Source organism: Apodemus sylvaticus, chromosome 23 (genome assembly GCF_947179515.1).
Source record: "Apodemus sylvaticus chromosome 23, mApoSyl1.1, whole genome shotgun sequence".
In the NCBI taxonomy this organism is placed as follows: domain Eukaryota; kingdom Metazoa; phylum Chordata; class Mammalia; order Rodentia; family Muridae; genus Apodemus; species Apodemus sylvaticus.
In genome coordinates, this window is record NC_067494.1 from 13500868 (window position 1) to 13521087 (window position 20220).

A 20220-nucleotide genomic window follows, 5' to 3' on the forward strand; every position below is an offset into this window, starting at 1 on the left:
CACTTTCTTGTCTCTGTTGTTTTCAGGGTCAGATGCAAACTCCTTGGCACAGCATGAGTATCCTTCAGGCCTCCTCTACCCATTTCCATCCTTTTCTAATCAGTCTCTTCTAGTGGGGATGATTCCAGAAGCTTCTTTTCCACCCACAAAAACCTACCTCGAGCCGCAGGAACAAGCTCCTCAACCGACCATTTGTTGACTTCTCAAGATGACTGATGTGCTTCCAATGAAAGGGTTAACTCAGGAATTTTGAAAAGGTCATGAAACACTGGCCCCTTCCAGAAGGTCAAGTGCTCCCCCTCCCAGAAGAGAAAGGCTAAATTACATTCCTCAGACCACAGGGAGGTCCCTGTGGCTAGGAAAGGCCCAGATTCCCTTGGCCACCTACCTCATCCCCTAACAACCAATTCGTTTAAAGGTAACACTGTTCTGCCAATCACATTGTGCCTAATGTCAGCTGCTCTGAGGACTGTATAAAGGCCTGTGCAGCCTGGCGCACGTGGTCTCTCTTTATGTGCAGGGCGACCCCAGCATGCTGGAAATTAAATAAAAATCCTCTTGCTTTTTGCATTGATTCCCGTCTCTGCGTGGTCCACTCAGAGGGTCTCTCCGGTAAGTTAAGACTCTCCTGAGGCTTACACCAAGATGCTCTGCTCTCCCTTGGTTACAATTCTCACTGTTTTACTAGGGACTGAACCCAAGGAGTGTTGATGCCAGCACGCTCTCTACCAGGGAGCGCTTCCTGGAGCCCTCTGCTCATATCTTCCACAGACCCCGTCTTGCCCACTTGTCTCAGCCCAGTAACTATTTGCCTGGTAAGTTAGAATACAAATACAAAGTTTTGAAAGCAGGTAATAAATCATTTGGAGTCAGTATCAGGTAGGGAGGCAGAGGCAGAGAGTCAGAATTTTTTTTGTTTTTTTAGGACTGTGGAAATATGACTTTAATAAATGAATACACAAACCCATGAGGTTCAAAACCCAGCAATGCTGGAAACTGAATTTGACTCAGTCCACTCGTTCAATGCACAGGACTGGAGCTTGAAAGTATGGAGAATTCTTTTCTTTTCTTTTAATTTTTTTGGGGGGGTCAGAAGTTAAAGAGTTGCCTTGCGTATAATTCGAGGCCATCCTGGGCTATAAGAGTCTATATGGGGGGGGGAGGGGGGAGATTCAGTATCAGCTTAGTTTTCATTGAAAACGTGTTTGCCACAGAATACTGATTTAGCCCAGTAAAGAGCGTGTATGCTGACAGGTTTAGTGGGCTTTCCGTTTCCCTCAGGAACCTAAGCATCCCAGGACCATTTTTGTTAAATTATGAATTAGTTGACTCCTATCGAAAATGGCAGTCATAAACAAAACTCAGAAGACCTTGTAATAAAAACAGAATGATTCAAATAAAAACCATTTCAATGGCGATTACCACTTTGATGGTTTACTGCTTATTTTTCTACTATAAAATAAAGATATAAATTAAAAAAGATAATCTGAAAGGGAGCGGAGATAGGAAGCTGGATCTTATGTAAGGAGAGGGAATTAGCAGACAGAAAACTGGGCGGAGAATGGGGCTGAGTACCCAGGAGGGCATGGAGGTGTCAGTTGACTTGTTGGCAACAGTGGGAATCTATTCTAAGTGCCTAGCGTACTCATATATTAGAGTATTATGTATTAGACAACCCTCCTATGCTAGGTGCTTCATATAAGCAGGAAGGATGCCCGGTCCAGGGAAGTCTGCCTGAGAGACAGGCATGTGAACCTGGAGACCTGAGGCAAACAACAGGAATAATGTAAACAAATATGTGTGGAGAAAGAAGGTTGCCCACTGCTTACAAATTTCTCGTTCTATTTCTATGGCAATGGGTTAGCAGGTCAGGTTGTTGCTAAGGGAGACAGCAGTTGCATTTCAAAGCAAGGACTGGGAATACATGTAGAATCATTCTTTTTTGTTTTCTATCCAGAAAATATAAACTGGGCCTGGGAAGAGAGCTGGCACGGAGGATAGGAGTGACAGGGGTGAATAACAGAGCTGTGATCTCCCAAACAGATCCCTGGTTCTCCCACAACAGATCCCTGACTCTCCCACAACAGATCCCTGACTCTCCCATAACAGATCCCTGGTTCTCCCACAACAGATCCCTGGTTCTCCCACAACAGATCCCTGACTCTCCCATAACAGATCCCTGGTTCTCCCACAATAGATCCCTGATTCCCCCACAACAGATCCCTGACGCTCCCACAACAGATCCCTAATTCCCCCTCAACAGATCCCTGTTCTTCCACAACAGATCCAGATTCTCCCACAATGGATCCCTGATTCTCTCAGTCCTTGCATTGGCCAGGGACCCACAGTGAAAGAACCACCTTTTAAAGTCTAGATAATTTCTTCTGGTACTAAATCACATCATGTAAGCAGTCACCTCATGGACCTAAAAGGTTGGTCTATACTGTCCCCTTAATAAATGTGAAAATATATTAACAACCATCAATACCTTTAACAGAATATCAAATCCAGCAGGTACAAACATAAGGAACGAGACCCAGAGTCTCCCAACTGTCAGGCAAGTGTTCCACCCATGAGCTCAACCCAAGAAGCTATTTTTCAAGAAACTTCCTTATCCCCCTGTGTAAAACTGCATATCCCTGGCACCCTACAGCCCACCCCTCCAGTCCTGCTTCATTTGCCCTTAACGCTGAGCACTGTCACACTCTACAGTTTATTTGTGTTACTGTCTGTTTCTTGAAACACTGGCTCCATGACAGCTGGGATCAACTTCTGTTTCAGGTTCTCCTGATTCCGTAGAACTGACTGTATAGCAGGTGATTGATATTTTCTGAATGTATATCTGGAATCCACTTGGTCCTGACAGTGTAGATGAAGATTATTTTCGACTGAAAATATCAAAGCAAAGAGCTGCCTTATGGCATGGGGACGGGGAGGCTTTTGTTGATGTAGCAAAACCTCCTTTAAAAACAGCTGCTGTGGCTTCCTCCCAAAGGGAGCCCGGAGAATTCCAACGTAGACAAGAAGCTGCCTGTGCAAAACTGTCAAAACTTTCACTGCTTTTTACTGGTTGGTCACTACATTACTCTGCTCTGTCCCTCCATCCGTCTAGTGGGATGCCCTGGTGCTGCTTGTATTCTAATGCTAATACTGGTTCCTCAAGACCTGGCTGCCCCAGAGACAAGACATCATCATGTAGGACCCAAGTGGTGCTATGCGACTTTGCTCCCAAGTTATTTCTAAATGGTAAATAAAGATGCTGACGGACAACAGCTGGGCCGAAGAGATATAGGCAGGGGTGTGTGTGTGTGTGTGTGTGTGTGTGTGTGAGAGAGAGAGAGAGAGAGAGAGAGAGAGAGAGAGAGAGACCATGGATTAGGAGTCAAGAGAACATGGCTCTGAGGACTGGCCAATCGGAGTTAAAAGCAGCTCAGATAAAATATAGTAAGTAATAACCTAGGAGTTATCGATAGTAAATTCTAATAACACAGAGGGTAAATATCTGCCCTGCTCTAGCGCTGTTTAACGTTTATTGTAAATAATAAAAACTGTGTGTCCTTTATCTGGGAACTGAGTCAAAGGTGGGGTAGAAGCCCCAGATTGGGACTGAAAATTTCTACAACAATGATGTACATCGGTAATCAACCCTAGCTGGCTAGGAAGCCCCTTCTGGGTATTTTACATCTCGTCCATTGATTAACATTAAAGCTTCTTGTCTTCTCTTTTGAGAGTTAACGAGCAGGCTCCTAAGTACAGAACCTTAATTGGTAGAGGACAAAAGATCAACAAGACGAATAGACAGCAAGTTGGTGTTGATCTTACACAGCATCTCAACAAGTGTTTGTGAAGCACATCAACAGACAGAAGTCTTTCTTCACCTCACCTCGCAGGGGTCTGAGTCGAAGGAAAGTGTTCATTCTACGGAGCCTGACCCCACCCTGCCAACCATAAGGGGCCGACTTTCTCTCCCTGTTCACTGGGAACCAGAGAGAGACAAGTTCACAGAGCTTGCTGCAGTAATGCCTCAGGCCTGTGTCCATTAATACACAAAAGAGAGCTATAAAGACATGAGAGAGAGAGAGAGAGAGAGAGAGAGAGAGAGAGAGAGAGAGAGAGAGAGAGAGAGAGAGAGAGAGAGAGAGAGAGAGATGCATGTTGAATTTGGTGACAGCAGACACCCTTGTTAGAAATATACATTGCGCCTTTAATCCCAGCACTTGGGAGGCAGAGGCAGGTGGATTTCTGAGTTCGAGGCCAGCCTGGTCTACAGAGTGAGCTCCAGGACAGCCAGGGCTACACAGAGAAACCCTGTCTTGAAAAAACCAAATAAAAAAAAATTAAATAACGTAAAAAGAAGCATGGCACCTGAGATCTTGGAACAGAAGACATGGTCGTCCAGTATGAAGGCTACAACCCTTGTCACGTCTAGCCACTGGGAAGCAGAGCACCCAGGAAGGACATGGCGCGGCTGGACCATGGGAGAGAAAGGGGAGGGGCATAAGAGCAGACAGGAGGGACAATGGCTTGACACAGTCCTCCTCACTGTGACTTGGACGTGAAATTACCCCCCATGGGCCTGTACACTTGAACCCTAACTCATAGCATTGCTTTTCTAAGATTGTGGGACCTTTAGTAACTCTCCAGCCTGGAGGTTTGATAGCCCATCACCACGCCCTGCATACTCTCTGCCCCTTGTTCCCACGGCCATGTCTTCCTCGCCATGGTGGACTGCATCTCCCTACTACTGTATGCCCAGACAAGCCCCCCTCCCTTTAAGCTTCTTGTCACACGTCTTTGAGCACAGCAACAGGAATCACAAGTAATGCCTTCCTTCTACAAGGATCTGCAATAGGAAACGCAACTAATGCACCACTTTAAGGCTCTGTAATAGTGTACAATCTGGCGAGCCCCAGGATTAAATGTGAACGGGTGGTCTCTGATGGTGACAAGGGACAAGGGCAGACAGGCAAGGGAGAGCAGCTGGTCTGGGGTTTCTCCCCAGTCTGGGGCTGCAGCTTGTACCCTGCAGGAATGCACTAGAGGCAAGAAGTACAACAGGGACCACGGGTAGTGAGTATTCAAACCTTAGTGGCCAGCTACACTCAGCTTCCTGAAGACCCCACTGTAAGCCAACACATTAAATTACTAAAAATACAGGGCTCATAAACCTTCCAAAAAAAACCCACAGCCTGAGTCAAAACACATGGCCCTGAATCAAAAGGAAATGCTGCTGTATGAGGCATGATATAGTGCTATCTATGAAACAAACCTGGAAAGTTCCTATGGATGTGGAAAATTATTTAAAAACTCAAAGCAGAGAAAAGATAATTAAGATCTTCTTGTTCTAATTTCTAATTCTAAAGGTGGAAATTATCTTAAGACAAGCCGGTATATAAAACTAAAGCTGATTACTGGCAAATCAGAGCCATAATCCAGGGCTCTAGTCTCCAGTTCAGAGATCACAGAGGGTTAGATCAGACTCTGGACAGGAGAGGCCTGGTCATGAGCCACAGAAGACCGTATCCATCATTGTTGTGCACCACTCGTTATTAAAATCTGAAAGAGTCTAACCCCAACTAGAAAGTTTTTCAAAGGCTGGGAAATCTAGGGTTGGCTATGTATTTGGAACCTTGGGAACCACATTAACATTATCTGTTGAATGTTAACATCATAATTGAAGATAAAAGTATTAGGAGCATCTCCTGGTCAGCCAGCTTTCCCAATATTTTCATTTTGTTGGGCGAAGGTACCCAAAGGCTTCTTGAATTGGTATGTGTGGTGAAACTCTATGAATTCCAGTTGAAGTATACACAAAATAACTGTGCATACCTATCCCGATTATCCTTTAAAGAGGCTCTCTAATAAAATTCTTCTTATGTAGGATAGAGGTTGAGAAGAAAAGGAATTTAGTTTTGGTTTATCATACAGAGGCTGAAGTTGGGTTTCTGATCACTGTCAGGAAGTGAAGCACTTCATTTTAATCCAGTAGCATGCTAATAAAATAATTTAAATGGGAAAAAATAGTTAAGAGACACCATCAGATACATACCAGAAAGTTATACACCATGCAAAATGTAAATAAAGGTTTAAAGATATAGCTATAGCTATGAAAGACACTGAGAAGAAGAGAGGTGGGCTCCAACATCCTTCAGTTTAGAAGACTACTGTAGCCATTTGTGAATGTATGCTAACGGACAAATGTATGCTATAGTAACAACTATAACATAATTTTATTGACTGGAACAAATAAGACAGTTTCATAGACTGGAAGATGCCTGAGTAACGCTTGTGAAGTGTATCTATAGCATACTGCATTCTTGACATTGCTTTGTTGCTACTACTGTTATTTAAAAATAACAAAATTAGCAATAGCTGAGGCACCAGGGCAAACAGAGTCCAAATTTGTAAAACAGAAGATGCTTGAATTCTTGGATGAGGCTGTAAAGCCCACTGAGAATACGATGGAAACCATTCTGTGTCCGAGAGTTTAAATTATTTTGATGCAACACAAACATAGACATATAAGAAAGTTCCTTAGCTGTCTCCTGAGAGACCCTGCCAGAGCCTTACAAATACAGAGTTGGATGTTCACAGCCAACCATTGCACTGAGTTCTGGGACCCCAGTGGAGGAGCTAGAGAAAGGATGGAGTTGAAGGGTTTTACAGCTTTGATAGGAAGAACATCAATATCAACCAACCAGACCTCCCAGAGCTCCCAGGAACTAAGCCACCAACCAAAGAGTACACATGGCTCTGACTGTATATGTAGCAGAGGACGGCCTTGTCAGGCATCAATGGGAGGAGAGGTCCTTGTTCCTATGACGGTTTGATAGATGCCCCAGTATAGGGGAATCAAGGGTGGGGAGGTAGGAGTGAGTGAGTGGGTGAGTGGGTGGGTGGGTGGAAGAAGACCCCCATAGAAGGAGGGGGAGGGGGGATAGAAGAGGGGGTTTCTGGGAAAGGGGGAAACCAGTAAGGGGAGAATACTTGAAATGTATATAAATTAAAATAAAATAACAACAACAACAACAAAAACAACAAAGAAAGAAAAAAGAAAAAAAGTTCCCTACCACAGATGCTAGGCGCTCCCACACTTAGTAGAGAAGAGTGTGATGGGTCAGAGTGATACTGAACATGCCTACAAGGTTTTGAGAGGTCAGCTGATTTAACAGAACCCTCTAGATGTTTCCAGAGATGACATGTGTATCCCCTTATTTAACTGGTCGTGGAGTTTTTGATAGGACCTGCTCAGCCACGAAGGGCCTCTCCCAACTCCCACTCCAAATGCTACTACCAAACAGAGCTCTTTGCAAAGTGAGCCACTTCCCTTATACAAGACACTGAGGCCAGGCAGACTGATCACAAATACTAGGCAAATAAAACCCATGCGCCATGTGGTGCATATACTGAAATTAATTCCCAGTCCCTAACTGGTGGTCCAATCACAAAACCAACCTTGCCTATCTATGGTTACTGTTACCGTAGCCTGGGTACAATACATGCATATTTTTAGCAAAATGTATCCAGTTCCTCAGAGGAAAAAATGAGGTAAGAGGTAGATGTTGTTGGTTTAAAAAAACAGAAAAAACAAAAAACCAAGGACCACGTGGGACTGTGAGGGGATTTTATGGATTTTCCTGCCTAAGCCTTCATGATTTTATTTTAGTGATTATTCTCATTATTTTTACCTGGACAATGGATTTGTATCAAGAAACACTCAATTTAAAACAAATAAAATACAGATTCTAATGATCAAAGAACACTGAAATAGGAAGTCAGAGGCCTGATCCAAATATATAAAAGTACTACATGTCAAATGCACACAAGTAAGTATTACTGTTTACTACTCCTGTGACCAGCAAGCTAACACACTGAGAATTTTTTTCTAAATTACATCTACCATCTTCTTACACCTTTAAGAAGCATAGGCCCCCTTGTCAATATAAAATTTATAAAACCATTAAATAATTACAGAATCTAACTATATGTGATAGCAGTAATGTTTGGTTAGTATATTAAAATTTTTCCTTCATCTGTTACCTCTACTGAGTAACAGTTATTTTTTTATTTTACATAAATATTTTTTAGTTCAGAAAACGGAATGAAATTACCAAAACAATCTAAAATGTACATATCCTGATCTTGGCTATTAGTTTATAGTTTTATCGTTTTTCAATTTCACTTTAATGCTAGCATGCCAATTTCAAAATGGTGGCAGAGCCACACACCTGTAATCCCAGCACTTGAGAGGCAGAGGCAAGAGGCTCTAGAACTCAAGGCAGCCTGGACTGCATAGTGAGTTCAAGGCCACACTACAGAAGGCCAGAGAGATTTTATCATCTGGAACTTTCACTGAAGAGAGACCAGGAAAAAAAGTAAGGACCCTGGGGCCCACACACTGAGGTCAGTTAACACCTCCATAGACAAGATACACGTAGTCACTATCATATAAGTAAATGTGGCAGCTCCGTTCCTCTGAGGACAGTGGTCCTCAACCCTCCCACTGCAGCAACCTTTTACTACAGTTCCTCACGTCGTGGTGACCCCAACCATAAAATTATTTTCCTTGTTACTTTATAACTATCATTTTGCTACTGTTATGAATCCTAATGTAAATACCTGTGTTTTCTAATGATCTTAGGTGACCCCTGTAAAAGGGGTCATTGAACTCCATAAAGGCCCACAACTTGCAGGTTGAGAACCATTGCTCTGAGGAGGCTGTGATTGGTGTTTGCGTTAAAGCTATTTTTTATTTATTTGTACATGCTTCTGTACACTTCACTGTAGGAGTGAAGGGGTTAGGGTTAGGGGTTAGGGGTTAGGGGTTAGGGGTTAGGGGTTAGGGTTGGGGTTAGGGGTTAGGAGTTAGGATTACGGTTAGGGGTTAGGGTTAGTGTGTTGGTGTCTGCAGAGGCCAGAGGATGCTGTGGGAGCCTTTGGAGCTGGAGTTACAGGCAGTTGTAAGTTGTTGGACCAGGGTGCTGGGAACTGAAGCTAGGTCCTCTGGGAGAACAGAACTGGCTCTTAATTGCATAGCCACCTGTCTAGCCCTCTTAATAAGAGAAAATTTCGACTCTGAGTGCGTCCCTGCTTCACCCCACCACAGTGATGAGCCTCATTCTTTCCCAGCCCCCTTGAAGTCAGCTTTCGAAGCTTATTTGTAAAATGCATGCTTAGTTCAGCCCTTACCTCCAGGGAGTCACCTTCACAGTCTCCTTCCTCCGTGCCTCTCCCCTTCTCTTCCGTGATGGTATTCACCATTTCAAAAAACCTACAACGAGAGAGTTGGTACCATCAAGTGCATGTGCTCCTCTCCTGCTCAGCGACCCCATCGTGAGCTGACAATAGCTTAGGTGGAGAATTCATTTGGACCCTACACCCACTGAACACCCTGCCTCAGCCTGGCCTGCCTCCAGCATGATAGAAGCTCTCAGATCAGTCAATAACTGGGCAGCCACGGAACACAAGCCGAGTTTATGAAGAATCAAATGATCCACAGGTCTTAGTGACTACAGTACTTGTGTCTAACTGATGGCCCCCAGCACAGAGTAACGTGCTGGTTGGCCACCAACCGAGAAGCTATGGGAAGCGAGATCTCTGGTGAATGAGTACCACACTCCCAGCTTTTGCTCAAGTTGAGAGATCCCAAGCCCAGCCACTGTAAATAAATATATCCCAAATCGACTTCAGAGCCAAAAAAATTGAGAACCAAGAGTCTTTAGGCAAATAAATCATCAGGATCAGCATTGTGTGTTGGGGGGTTGTGAGGAATAGGGGTGGGAATGCGAAAAGAACCTATCTCAGCTTGATAGGGTTTTCTAGAAATTTCTGGCTGCAAATAATAGTACATGTGACATGGAACTAGACCACTCAGAAATGTTACTAGACAAAGTCAGAAATGCTGACCATGTGGACTATTAGATCAAGATTACTGGTATCGGTATGACCTTAGGCAAACTCTTCCATCTCTCTGGGCGTCTAATTGTAGAGCAGATATACAGGGTTCTTGGACCGGAAGATACTTAGAGTAACACTTGAAAAGTGCACCCACAGCACACTGCCTTCATAAACGGTAATGTTAGCCGGGCTGTGGTGGCGCACGCCTGTAATCCCAGCACTCTGGGAGGCAGAGGCAGGAGGATTTCTGAGTTTGAGGCCAGCCTGTTCTACAGAGTGAGTTCCAGGACAGCCAGGGCTATACAGAGAAACCCTGTCTTGAAAAAAACAAAATCAAAAAAAAAAAATCTTAAAATAAATGGTAATGTTGCTTTATTGCTATGATTGTTATTTAAAAACAATAAAATACCCACATCCTGGATATTCCAGAATATCTAGCATCTATAAATTTGATCTGTTATTAAATCTTTTGCCTGAGGACTCCAATATTATATATATCCTATATATATGATATATATTATAATTATATATAATATATAATATATATTATACAATATATATACACACACACACACACACATACACACACACACACACATACACATATATCCCCTATAAGTACTGTCTAAAGCGCTGATATGAATCAGGGCAGACCGACTTACTTTAGCACAAGTGACAGTCACCTCTTTTGAATGACATTTTAAAAATGCTATGTTTTATTTCTGAGGTTAGTCTCAGTGCCAAGCAAGGTATCAGAGAAACACATTTGTCCTCCGCCCTCTGGGTAAACTTGAGGCTACTGATTCATATATAATGTATGGAAAGTACTGTATACAAGGCTGCTTGTCTCACAGGCAGCTCTATGCAAGGCTGACCGGTTGCATGGGCAGAGCAGGTTATCATGTGACGAGTTTCCCTATACAACTCAAGAAATGATTTCTGTGCCCCATTTTATCTGTCTATCCATTCAACAAATACTCTTTGAACGTTTAGGGCCCCAAACTGTTCTGCCTAATGGGAACCAATGAAAGTCGCTATTTTGGAGATTGCAACCTATTTAGAGTTGCCTTGTGTCTACTTCCTTTTGTTATTGAAAACAAATTTTGCCGTATAATATATTTTGATCATGTTTTTCTCCTCCCCCAATTCTTCTCTTCCTATCTTCCCACTCCCATCCCAACCAGGCTGGTCTTGAACTCACAAATCTGACTACTTCTGCCTCCAAAGTGCTGGGGTTAAAGTTGTGCACCAGCATGTCTGGCTCTCCTTCCCCAGGTCTTACCCTGCATTCCTAGTGCACATTTCTTAGATGTCAATGAAATGAAAGCAAAGCAAAATCCCACGATTGATTAGGAAAATAGTAAACTCTGAGTAAAGTTAAATTTCATGATAAGTTAGAAACAAAAGTAAGATCACTCGAGAGAGAAATGTAAGCTAGAAATGGCTTTAAAGTTAAATGTGAAGACCCGAGGTGAGGATGCACACCAGCCACTAATGGAAAACTTCCCAGGATGACCATCTTAACAGAATATATGACACAGAGGGACGGCAGTCCACTGTATGCATCAGGAGCACAGATACGGGGTCCCACGTGCCTGGGTCACGGCCCCATTTTTAACCTTATTGGCCATATGCTTTTAAGGTGGTTACCTCTCAAAAAGCTTTATTTATTTTTCTCTTTCAATGAAGATGGTCATCATACAGCTCTATTAGGATTTCACTAAAGATTAAAATGGATGCTACCTCAGGGCTGAACATCAAGAGAGAAGCCAGTCCCTGTCTACTGAGTCTACAGTCATTTATAGAAGAGGGTATCTGAAAAGAGCACATTCCTCAATAAAGTTTAAATCCGGACTGACTCTCAACTATGCTCTGTCTTCTAAGTGGTCATTAATCGTCCACCTCACTGCCCATCACTGAGTTTTAAGGGGATGTGAAATATTTCACTAAGAGTAATATACCGGGAGAGAATAATGCATACAGTGAAGTTCATAAATTTGGGGGGTGGGGCTATCTCTTTTACTAGTATAGATCAGCTCCTAGGCTATGTGACCACCAGAGAATCCAGTATAATTAGTCTGAAGTGGGGCTCAGGTACTTCTTATATATGCTCCCCAGGAAGTTCTATAGGAGGCAGGGTCACACTTGCAGACAGTAGTGAATTTACACTAAAGAATCTGAGCATGGAAAATTGGACACTCATTTCTCCACCACCCCAATGCCCCCAGCACCAAGGCTTTACTAAAAGTGTCCCTTTCTCCAAAGTACAAAGAATCACATGGAAGGGGGGGCAGGCCTGCTGAACATGTAAGGCCTCTACAGTGACCGCAGCTATGCGGGGCAGCAGAGGGGAGAGGGGAGGGGACAGAATACACAAGTTCAGAGGCTTCAGACTGGAAGTCCTGGGCCTCTGGCATAAGGAGAGGAGAGGAGGGGGAAGAAGAAGAGGAGGAGGAAGAAGAGGAGGAGGAAGAAAAGGAGGAGGAGGAAGAGGAGGAGGAGGAAGAAGAAGAGGACGAAAAAAAGGAGGAGGAAGAAGAGGAGGAGAGGGGACTATTTGAAAGGCAGACAGGGCCCAGGAAGCTGGGGACAAGATACACACTCTGCCTCCCCCCAAAAAAACCATAAAATGAGCCCTTCAAATGAAGCCTATTCAGGTTTACCGGGCACAAGGCATGCATACATGTGCATGTGTGTGGATATACACACACACACAGACACACAGAAAATAAAGTGTGCATTCATCTCTAATAAATAAGTATTTTAAGAAATGAGGCACTGTATTAAACAATTAACCTGCTGGCCGATGTTTTGTTTAAAATGCTGTGACTAGGCAAAGGCTTGATTTGATAAACAGAACCCTCAAATCCAATGCCACATGCTCATAAAGCAGAATTCAAATAAAGTGTGTACAACTGCCTCGCCCTGTGTGTATGAGCGCCTCGCTGTGTGGGTGGGTGGGTGGGTGTGGGTGGGTGTGTAACCGCCTCGCCATTCAGAAGCCACTTGTTCTACCTGAAAGCAGCGATCAAATGAAAATAGCCTGTTCCATCCACAATGACAAACACGTACCTTTTACAGTGAAGTTCTGTGCAGAAGTAGATTTGGAAGTCGTCAGAATTGTGAAGCACATAAAGGAAACAGCACCGTTCTTCGAACTTAGAGATGCTGAAACAAACAAACAAAAAAACCCACATTATTCAAGCAAGCACCACTTCCTGTACCTCTACTGAAAATTAAACATCTTTTGTATCTAACCCTGCTACGGCATCACTACCATTGACACTTAGCATTTCAAGAGCAATATTCCCCATACCATCATACAAACGTTATGTGTTGTTTGCAATTCATCTTTGCAGAACAGGGCTGCCCCGCGGTGTTGAACACATACATGAGCTGCATGTTGGGGCTGGTATGGAAATGAGTCCTATTCAGCACAGCACTGACACACACAGAGAGGACGCATACACAGCAACTCGCTGGCTAGCCTCAGTGATTCCGGGCCTGTGGGTGATGCTTCCAGAACTAGAAAGACAGTTCAAAGAGGTAGCAAAGGCAGGGCACTAGCCGTAGAGATTCCAAAGAGCAAAGCAACGTGGACTGGCAGTTGAACGGGGCGCAGCAAGCGCTTTGCTTTAGAACAACATGAAGAGTTTTGAGTTTGGTAAGTTAGGCCATGGTGGCTTATGCCAAAAGTTGGCCAATGTTTTCTGAATGGGCCTGATAGGTAAATATCTCAGGTCTGACAGGCCAGACCACTCAGTTCTGCGATTGGCGTGTGGAAGCCTTAGCTACACGTGAGACCGTGGCTGCTGTCTGACAAAACTGCTGATAAAACAAGCAAAGGTCCCTATTTGGTCCATGAACGTAACGTATCGGGCCTTCTTTAGTCATCTTGGGTTTTCTTCATTTGGGTTTTGAAAAATGGCCTTCCTATGTGCCTTAGGGTGACCCCCCACACTCACTGTGAAGTCCAGACTGACCCTGAACTCACGCTTTTCTTGATCTGGCCTCCTGAGTACAAGGATTGCAGGCATGTGCCACCATGCCTAGATTTTATTATTTTCCAAGCTTTAAAAAAAAAAAAAAGACTCTAGTCATCATCTAAGTTAGCCAGGTGAGCCCACGGCTTGGCTCATGCCACATGGCCACTGGTTGTTAAAACGTCTGCTCCCTCTTCCCACCTGACAGCACAGTTCAAGAGGACCTCCTGGCTTCGCCACCTTTGTTTCTTTAGCAGACGAGGACTCAATATGGTACACAGCTGGTGCTCATTAAATGCCACTGACTTGAGCTGGGCACATGGGTGACGCCAGGCAAACTGCTGTCCTAGCTGGGTTTGTTCCTTAGTTTGTCACCCTTTCTTGACAGAGAAGGAAGCCAGGTAAAGGTCTTTGAAGTCACAGAGTGGAATTCAAGTTTCCCTGACATGTAAGCCAGCGATCGCCAGATAGAGGCATGCTATTCACATGCCGTGAGTCACCAGAACTGCACGGAAGGGCTGTCAGGCCTAATTAACACGGGCTAATTCATTGTAAAAACAGATCTGATGAGGTGAAATGCATAGCAGCTCCAGCAGTGGATTGTTGAAGAGGGCAGCAATGATGGGTAAGGAGTACTCAGTGGAGTAGGGATTGACTATTAAGAGGGTAAAGCATTGGGAAGGTATTAATTAGAAAGACAGGAGTCAGCCCCTTAACTCTCTTGCTTCTATTCAGTCACTCAGGAGGTAACAGGTAGTTCTACCCGGGAAACTACAATTCTCTGTGACTCATCGCTCTACCAGTTCAGGCTCTAACAAAACCAGCTACAGTCCTCGCAAAAGCAACAGGATATTGCACAACCAGCCTGCAGAAGTCTGTTGTCTCCCATTTCCACCATGTGGGGGGCAAACAGTAATAAACAGAATTTGGTTTGAATGTTGAATGAGTCAAGAAGCCCAGGCTTCTAAATGACAAAGTTTCAAACACTTAACCTCGGACAATGGAATCTGACCGATAATCTTTTTTCTAATTCCCAGGAGAGAGGACACTTTTTTTTTTTCCTGAGTCATTGGCATTATGACAGAGTTTTAGAACTGAACTGATTTGTCACTGTGACCTCACAAACATAATTGCATCAACAGTAACCTTGGGGGAAATTTTAATGAATTTCCTATTTATATGTTATTAATTAGAGTTCCAGGGTGTAGCCTGGTTCATGTCCTGCAGAGCTTGGATCCACAGATTAGTTCCTGGTAACATAAAGGTCAGGAAGCCATCTTACAGCCTTAGCCAGAAGGTCAGTCGGCAGGAGAGGACCTCTACACAGCTCCCTTTAAGCCACATGTTGGCTCCAGGTCACAGGTCACATTACCCCGGAGTCACAAGCATGGTGTTAGTACGAGGATCTACAATGGTGAGGTACTGGTCACAACGGGCAGAGAGGCTGAAGGCTCAGTCTTTACAACAAAGAAGGGTTCCTGAAACATTCTTCACATTTAAATTATGATTTAACTTAATTTCATAAAGTCTGCTATGACTATCTCAGAAGCTTGTCTTCTAAGTAGATTCCAAATGGACTAGGGGTGCTTACCTCACTCCCCTGACTGAGGACGCGCTGAAGTTCCACTCGTGTATACCTTTCTGAAACACAGGAGAAGAGGAGCAACAATAAGCGGGGAAAAACACCATAAAATCATTGACTTTTATTATTTTTAATAACAAAGTCATTTTCCTGATGTGTAATTCCTCACACGTAAATCATCTAACAGAGGCGGCAGTTCCTCCAGAGCCCACCAGGGTGATGTTTACTTCATAATTCCTGTACGCCAAGACAACAGCTTTCGAGAAGCCCGAAAGAATTACCGACGCCCAATTCGAAACGCTAATTTTAGTTGTAACTATTGTGCTTCAATCGTAAGTTTAAAAAAAGGAACAAAATAAAACAACGAACCAGCGATCAAGGTAATTCAATTGCTATAGTGAATAAGCGCATTTTCTTTCAGTATAACTAACTGCCAGTTATTTTCCTTGCATTTGTGTGTTTGAGCACACAGGTGTGGGCTTTGTAAGCACATCCGTGCAGATGCGTGTGGAGGTCACAGGACAACCTCACGTGTCCTTCGTGATTTCTTTGTGAGTGTGGAGCTTTTCTCTTGAGTTCCCCGGGCAGCTGTTTCCACCTCCCGGGGTTGGGAGTGCGGGTGCACGCTACACAGCTGGTTTTTAAAATGTTGGTTCTAAGAATGGAACTCAACTCCCAAACTTGTATGGAGCACATTACTGACCAAGCTCTCTCCCCAGACTTAGCATATATTTTCTGAGAAAGAAAAAAAAATCAATCTGATTAAAGTCTCTGTAATTCTTTCTGAATTACCTTTTCCCCTTTGAAAGGCGGCCCTTACTGTATAGCCCATGCTGGCCGTGAACCTGCCATTCTCCTGCCTCAGCTTCTTGGGTGCTGGGATTCCAGAAGTACACTACCACAGCCAGCTTGGAACTAACTTTAGGTAGAAATTTCAACAAAACCTCTGTGTCTTTTTATTTTTCAGGAATTAATATGTGTGTGTGTGTGTGTGTGTGTGTGTGTGTGTCAGAGTTTATATGCATGTAGAGTGCCCATTACAGCTCAAAGGGATTATTACCTAATTTATGCAAAGCTTAATATGCTAATAATGTTTGGACATAAAAATTTAATTATGATGTGATACATGGGTGATTCATAGAGTCCATGTTTTAAAAACTAAAAAATTTATCTCTCAATCATGACTAAACTATCATAATCACTATCAAATAATTGTCCTTAGATCATTTTCCCTATACAAATCTTTAGGAATTTCAACATCTCCCAAACTGACATCTATGTACAGGGTGATCTTTTACCTCAGCCTACCTAACAGGTCTGGTCTGGTCTGGGACCTGCATACGAGTTCTGTTGGCCATGCGCTGCACCCTGGCTTTCAATATTCCTCTTAGCAAAAGCTAATTCCAAGGTGAGCACCTTAATCATCCCTGCTCCCTGACTGAAGAAGGCTGGTGGATACTCTCTCATCAGCACCACTTTGGGGTTTTATTCAGTTTTATATCAGCTTCACTCAGAACATCCACACAGCTTTTTTTTTTAAGCTTTCCTAGACAGTCCTATAAAAATGAACCGACAGGACTCAGTTTCTCTTTTAAATGGCCAATCAGGTGCTGACCCCTAACTGACTTCCTTAACAATGCTCCAGGCGATTGTTCTTTATGCAGGAGTTCTGACAGCTAACTGGAGTTAACTGATCCGTCTACAGAACTCTGGCTGTAAGAGCAAAGACCCAGTAAGATTCTGAACTTACACTAGGCAATGAAAAATGTCTCGGGTTCATCTACCAAGTCAGTGGCCTTCCATCTTGTGACTGACAACATTGACAAGACCATCGTCCATGCCATCACCAGCTAACAACACCCAGGCCAGAGCCTGTCTGGGCGTCTTGGATAGCTTCCCTGCCTGGCCTCTTCCTCCAGCAAGGACAAAACTACTCTGATTATTTTCTTAACTATACCCTCTGTAAAAATGATAATAGACATTGAAAAATCCCCAAGTGTTTGACCATGACATACAATTAATAGTATGATATATAAAACAACCGTAAAAGGAACCCTTTTCCCACTGCTATGAGGTTGTGGTCCTGGCCTGGCCAGTGAACCAGACACTGAGCTTTGCAGCTTCGAGGTGGTCTAGAACTCTTCTCTTGGCAAGAGGAACCCAAACCCCTACAATCTCTATCCACAGCTCTTAAATCTTTCCTAGGGCCATGCACCCAGGAGTGTGAACAGGTCCTCTCAAGTCTGATGCAAACTATTCAAACACCAGTGTTTACTGCACCTTACTGGGATTCGAGCAGATTCTATTATGATTTCAGGGAGGGAGGGCAGTGCAGAAAGGCCTAATGGAGAACTGAGGCAATAACTGGGTCATTAAAGCACTTACCTTGCAAACACAACCCTGAGTTTGATACCTTAGAACCCATGTAAAAATGCCAGGGAGTGGCAGGTCCCATGAAATCCCATCACTGAGGCAGGCAGAGGCAGGAAGATCCTGGGCCCCAGTAGTCAACCATTCTGTCCTACCTGGTGAATGCAAGGTCATTCAGAGACCCTGTCTCAAAGGAGGTGGACAGCACTCATGAAGATGCTACCTGAGGTTGTCCTCAGCCTTCACACACATGCATATAAACATGTGCACCTGGACACATATACACATGCATGTGCACGCATGCACTTGCCCACAGATGTGAACCAGTAAACAGATGAAAATATGTATATACATTTAAATAAAAAAAAGTAAAGTCACCAAAAGCAGCAAATTATAACTGCAGCCTGCAGCCTCTGCTGTCCATCTCGTAGTGGCTTCTAATATCTGCCAACCTGAGGCCAAATGTCTACATAACACTGTGACCCAGAGGCTTCGCTGCTGACCGATGTCTGATGCTCACACAATGTAGCCTTAACCTCTGCAGTCTGCTACTGAGCTGTCCCCCAAGGCCATGGTTGGGTTGGGACGTGGGAATAAGAGCAGAACAGGCTGGGTGGGTGGTGTGCAAAAGCAGCCACAGAACGTGACAAGCACAAAAGTTGGAATGTGGCACTGGGAGAGACCAAGGAGGGGTTCCTGAATAGACCAGGCTGGTTTGGTAGGAAAGAGCAGACTACTTCCTGAGTATCCGCTTTCCACAAGGCTGCTCCGCCTGGACACATTTTACTACAGTGCCCCCCTCTTTTTTAAAAAAAAAAATTAGATCTTTTCTTTATTTACATTTCAAATATTATCCCCTTTCCACATTTCCCCTCCGAAAACCCCCTATCCCATTCCCCCTCCCCCTGCTCACCAACCCACCCACTCCCACTTCCCTGACCTGGCATTCCCCTACCCTGGGGCAATGAGCCTTCACAGGACCAAGGGCCTCTCCTCTCACTGATGTCCAACCAGGCCATCCTCCGCTACCCATGCATTTGGAGCCATGGGTCCCTTCATGCGTACTCCTTGGTTGGTTAAGTCCCTGGGAGCTCAAGTTCAAAGCCTAAACTGCAACCACAGCATGGGAGGAGGCCTGACCTTCACGGCTAGCAGGGACTCACCACAGGGGGGCACTGGTGAGCTGTACCAGGATCCAGAGAGGCAGAGCTGGAGTGATTAATTAGCCCCGCAGACCCCACACCATGGCTACCTATTTGAACCAGCACAAAGCACCATTTCTAGGAACTGATCCACGCCATATCCCATGTCCTGGCTAGGGCAGGAATAAGAAGTAGGAGTTAACAATGAGAGTGACAGTAATAATTTAATAATTATACTGTGGGGCCTTATTGCTTACCTGAGGTACCAGCCATTTCGCCCTAGTCCCTCCTTCTCCCTAGCTAACAGTAACAACAAAGGGTTTTGTTGTTGTTGTTGTTGTTGTTGTTGTTGTTGTTGTCGTCATTATTGTTGTTGTTCAGAATCTGCTGGGGCAGAGGATTTAGCCTAAACTGGCCATGACAAGTTCAAATTCCTTCCAGGCGTTTTTATGAAGGTTCTGGGCTGGATCCTCCTTTCTGGGGTGCTGTCTGTGTGAGGCAATGCCTGCAGAAGCTGTTTATGACCACGAGAAGAGAGCCAACAACTCACAGAGAACTCAGCTCAGAACTCTGCTACAAAATCCTCCTCTGAAGGAACCCATCTCCGGATTTCTCAGGATAGGAAATACCATTTCCTTCTGGGTTGAGCTGTTTTGCTTGGGAGTTACAACCCAGAACATCACAAACGGGAAGGACCGACTACCTGGAACTGGGTACGAATCCTTCACACAGTTTTCTAGGCCTCTCTAAACGGCCACTGGCTAAGAGCTGGGGCCAGAGTGTGCAGGCAGCCTTTGGGTGCTGACGGGTCCCTGCCAGTCACACTCCTGATTGAGAAGCCACAGCATAGGCTAAAAACACAGCCTGCTTACATTTCAACCCTAAAAGGGAGAGGAGGGATTTCAAACAACCACACAAAATGTCTTGCATGTGGCTTCTCTCTATCTAGGTTTTCCTTCCATGGTACACATGCAGATTTTCCTCAAGTACTGGAACAGGAACAGGAGTCCTGGGATCTGGACTGAATGAATGTCTACAGAGAATCCACTTACAACCCAGAGGGACACTGGTTTGCAAAAGCTTACACTTTTGAACACGGGCATTTTTTACTATGAGGATTACAGGGGATGGGATACCACAGGTGCAGTCCACGCATGTCAAAAGACAGTGGGAGAACTGGAGGGATGGTTTAGGGGTTAGCGCACTTCAGAGAGGCCAGGCTCAGTTCCCAGCACCTACAGGCTGT

General features: G+C 44.3%; 1 protein-coding gene across 1 annotated transcript in view; it reads right to left on the reverse strand.

Annotated features, from left to right (window-relative positions):
- Positions 1–20220, reverse strand: part of Map3k5 (mitogen-activated protein kinase kinase kinase 5) — a 208393-nt gene that overhangs the window by 53448 nt on the left and 134725 nt on the right. The window contains exons 12-14 of the mRNA XM_052170035.1: positions 15472–15521; positions 12970–13065; positions 9190–9271 (exon numbers count right to left, since the gene is read on the reverse strand). Of these exons, the coding sequence (XP_052025995.1) occupies positions 9190–9271; positions 12970–13065; positions 15472–15521 (228 nt within the window). The remainder of the gene's footprint in view (positions 1–9189; positions 9272–12969; positions 13066–15471; positions 15522–20220) is intronic.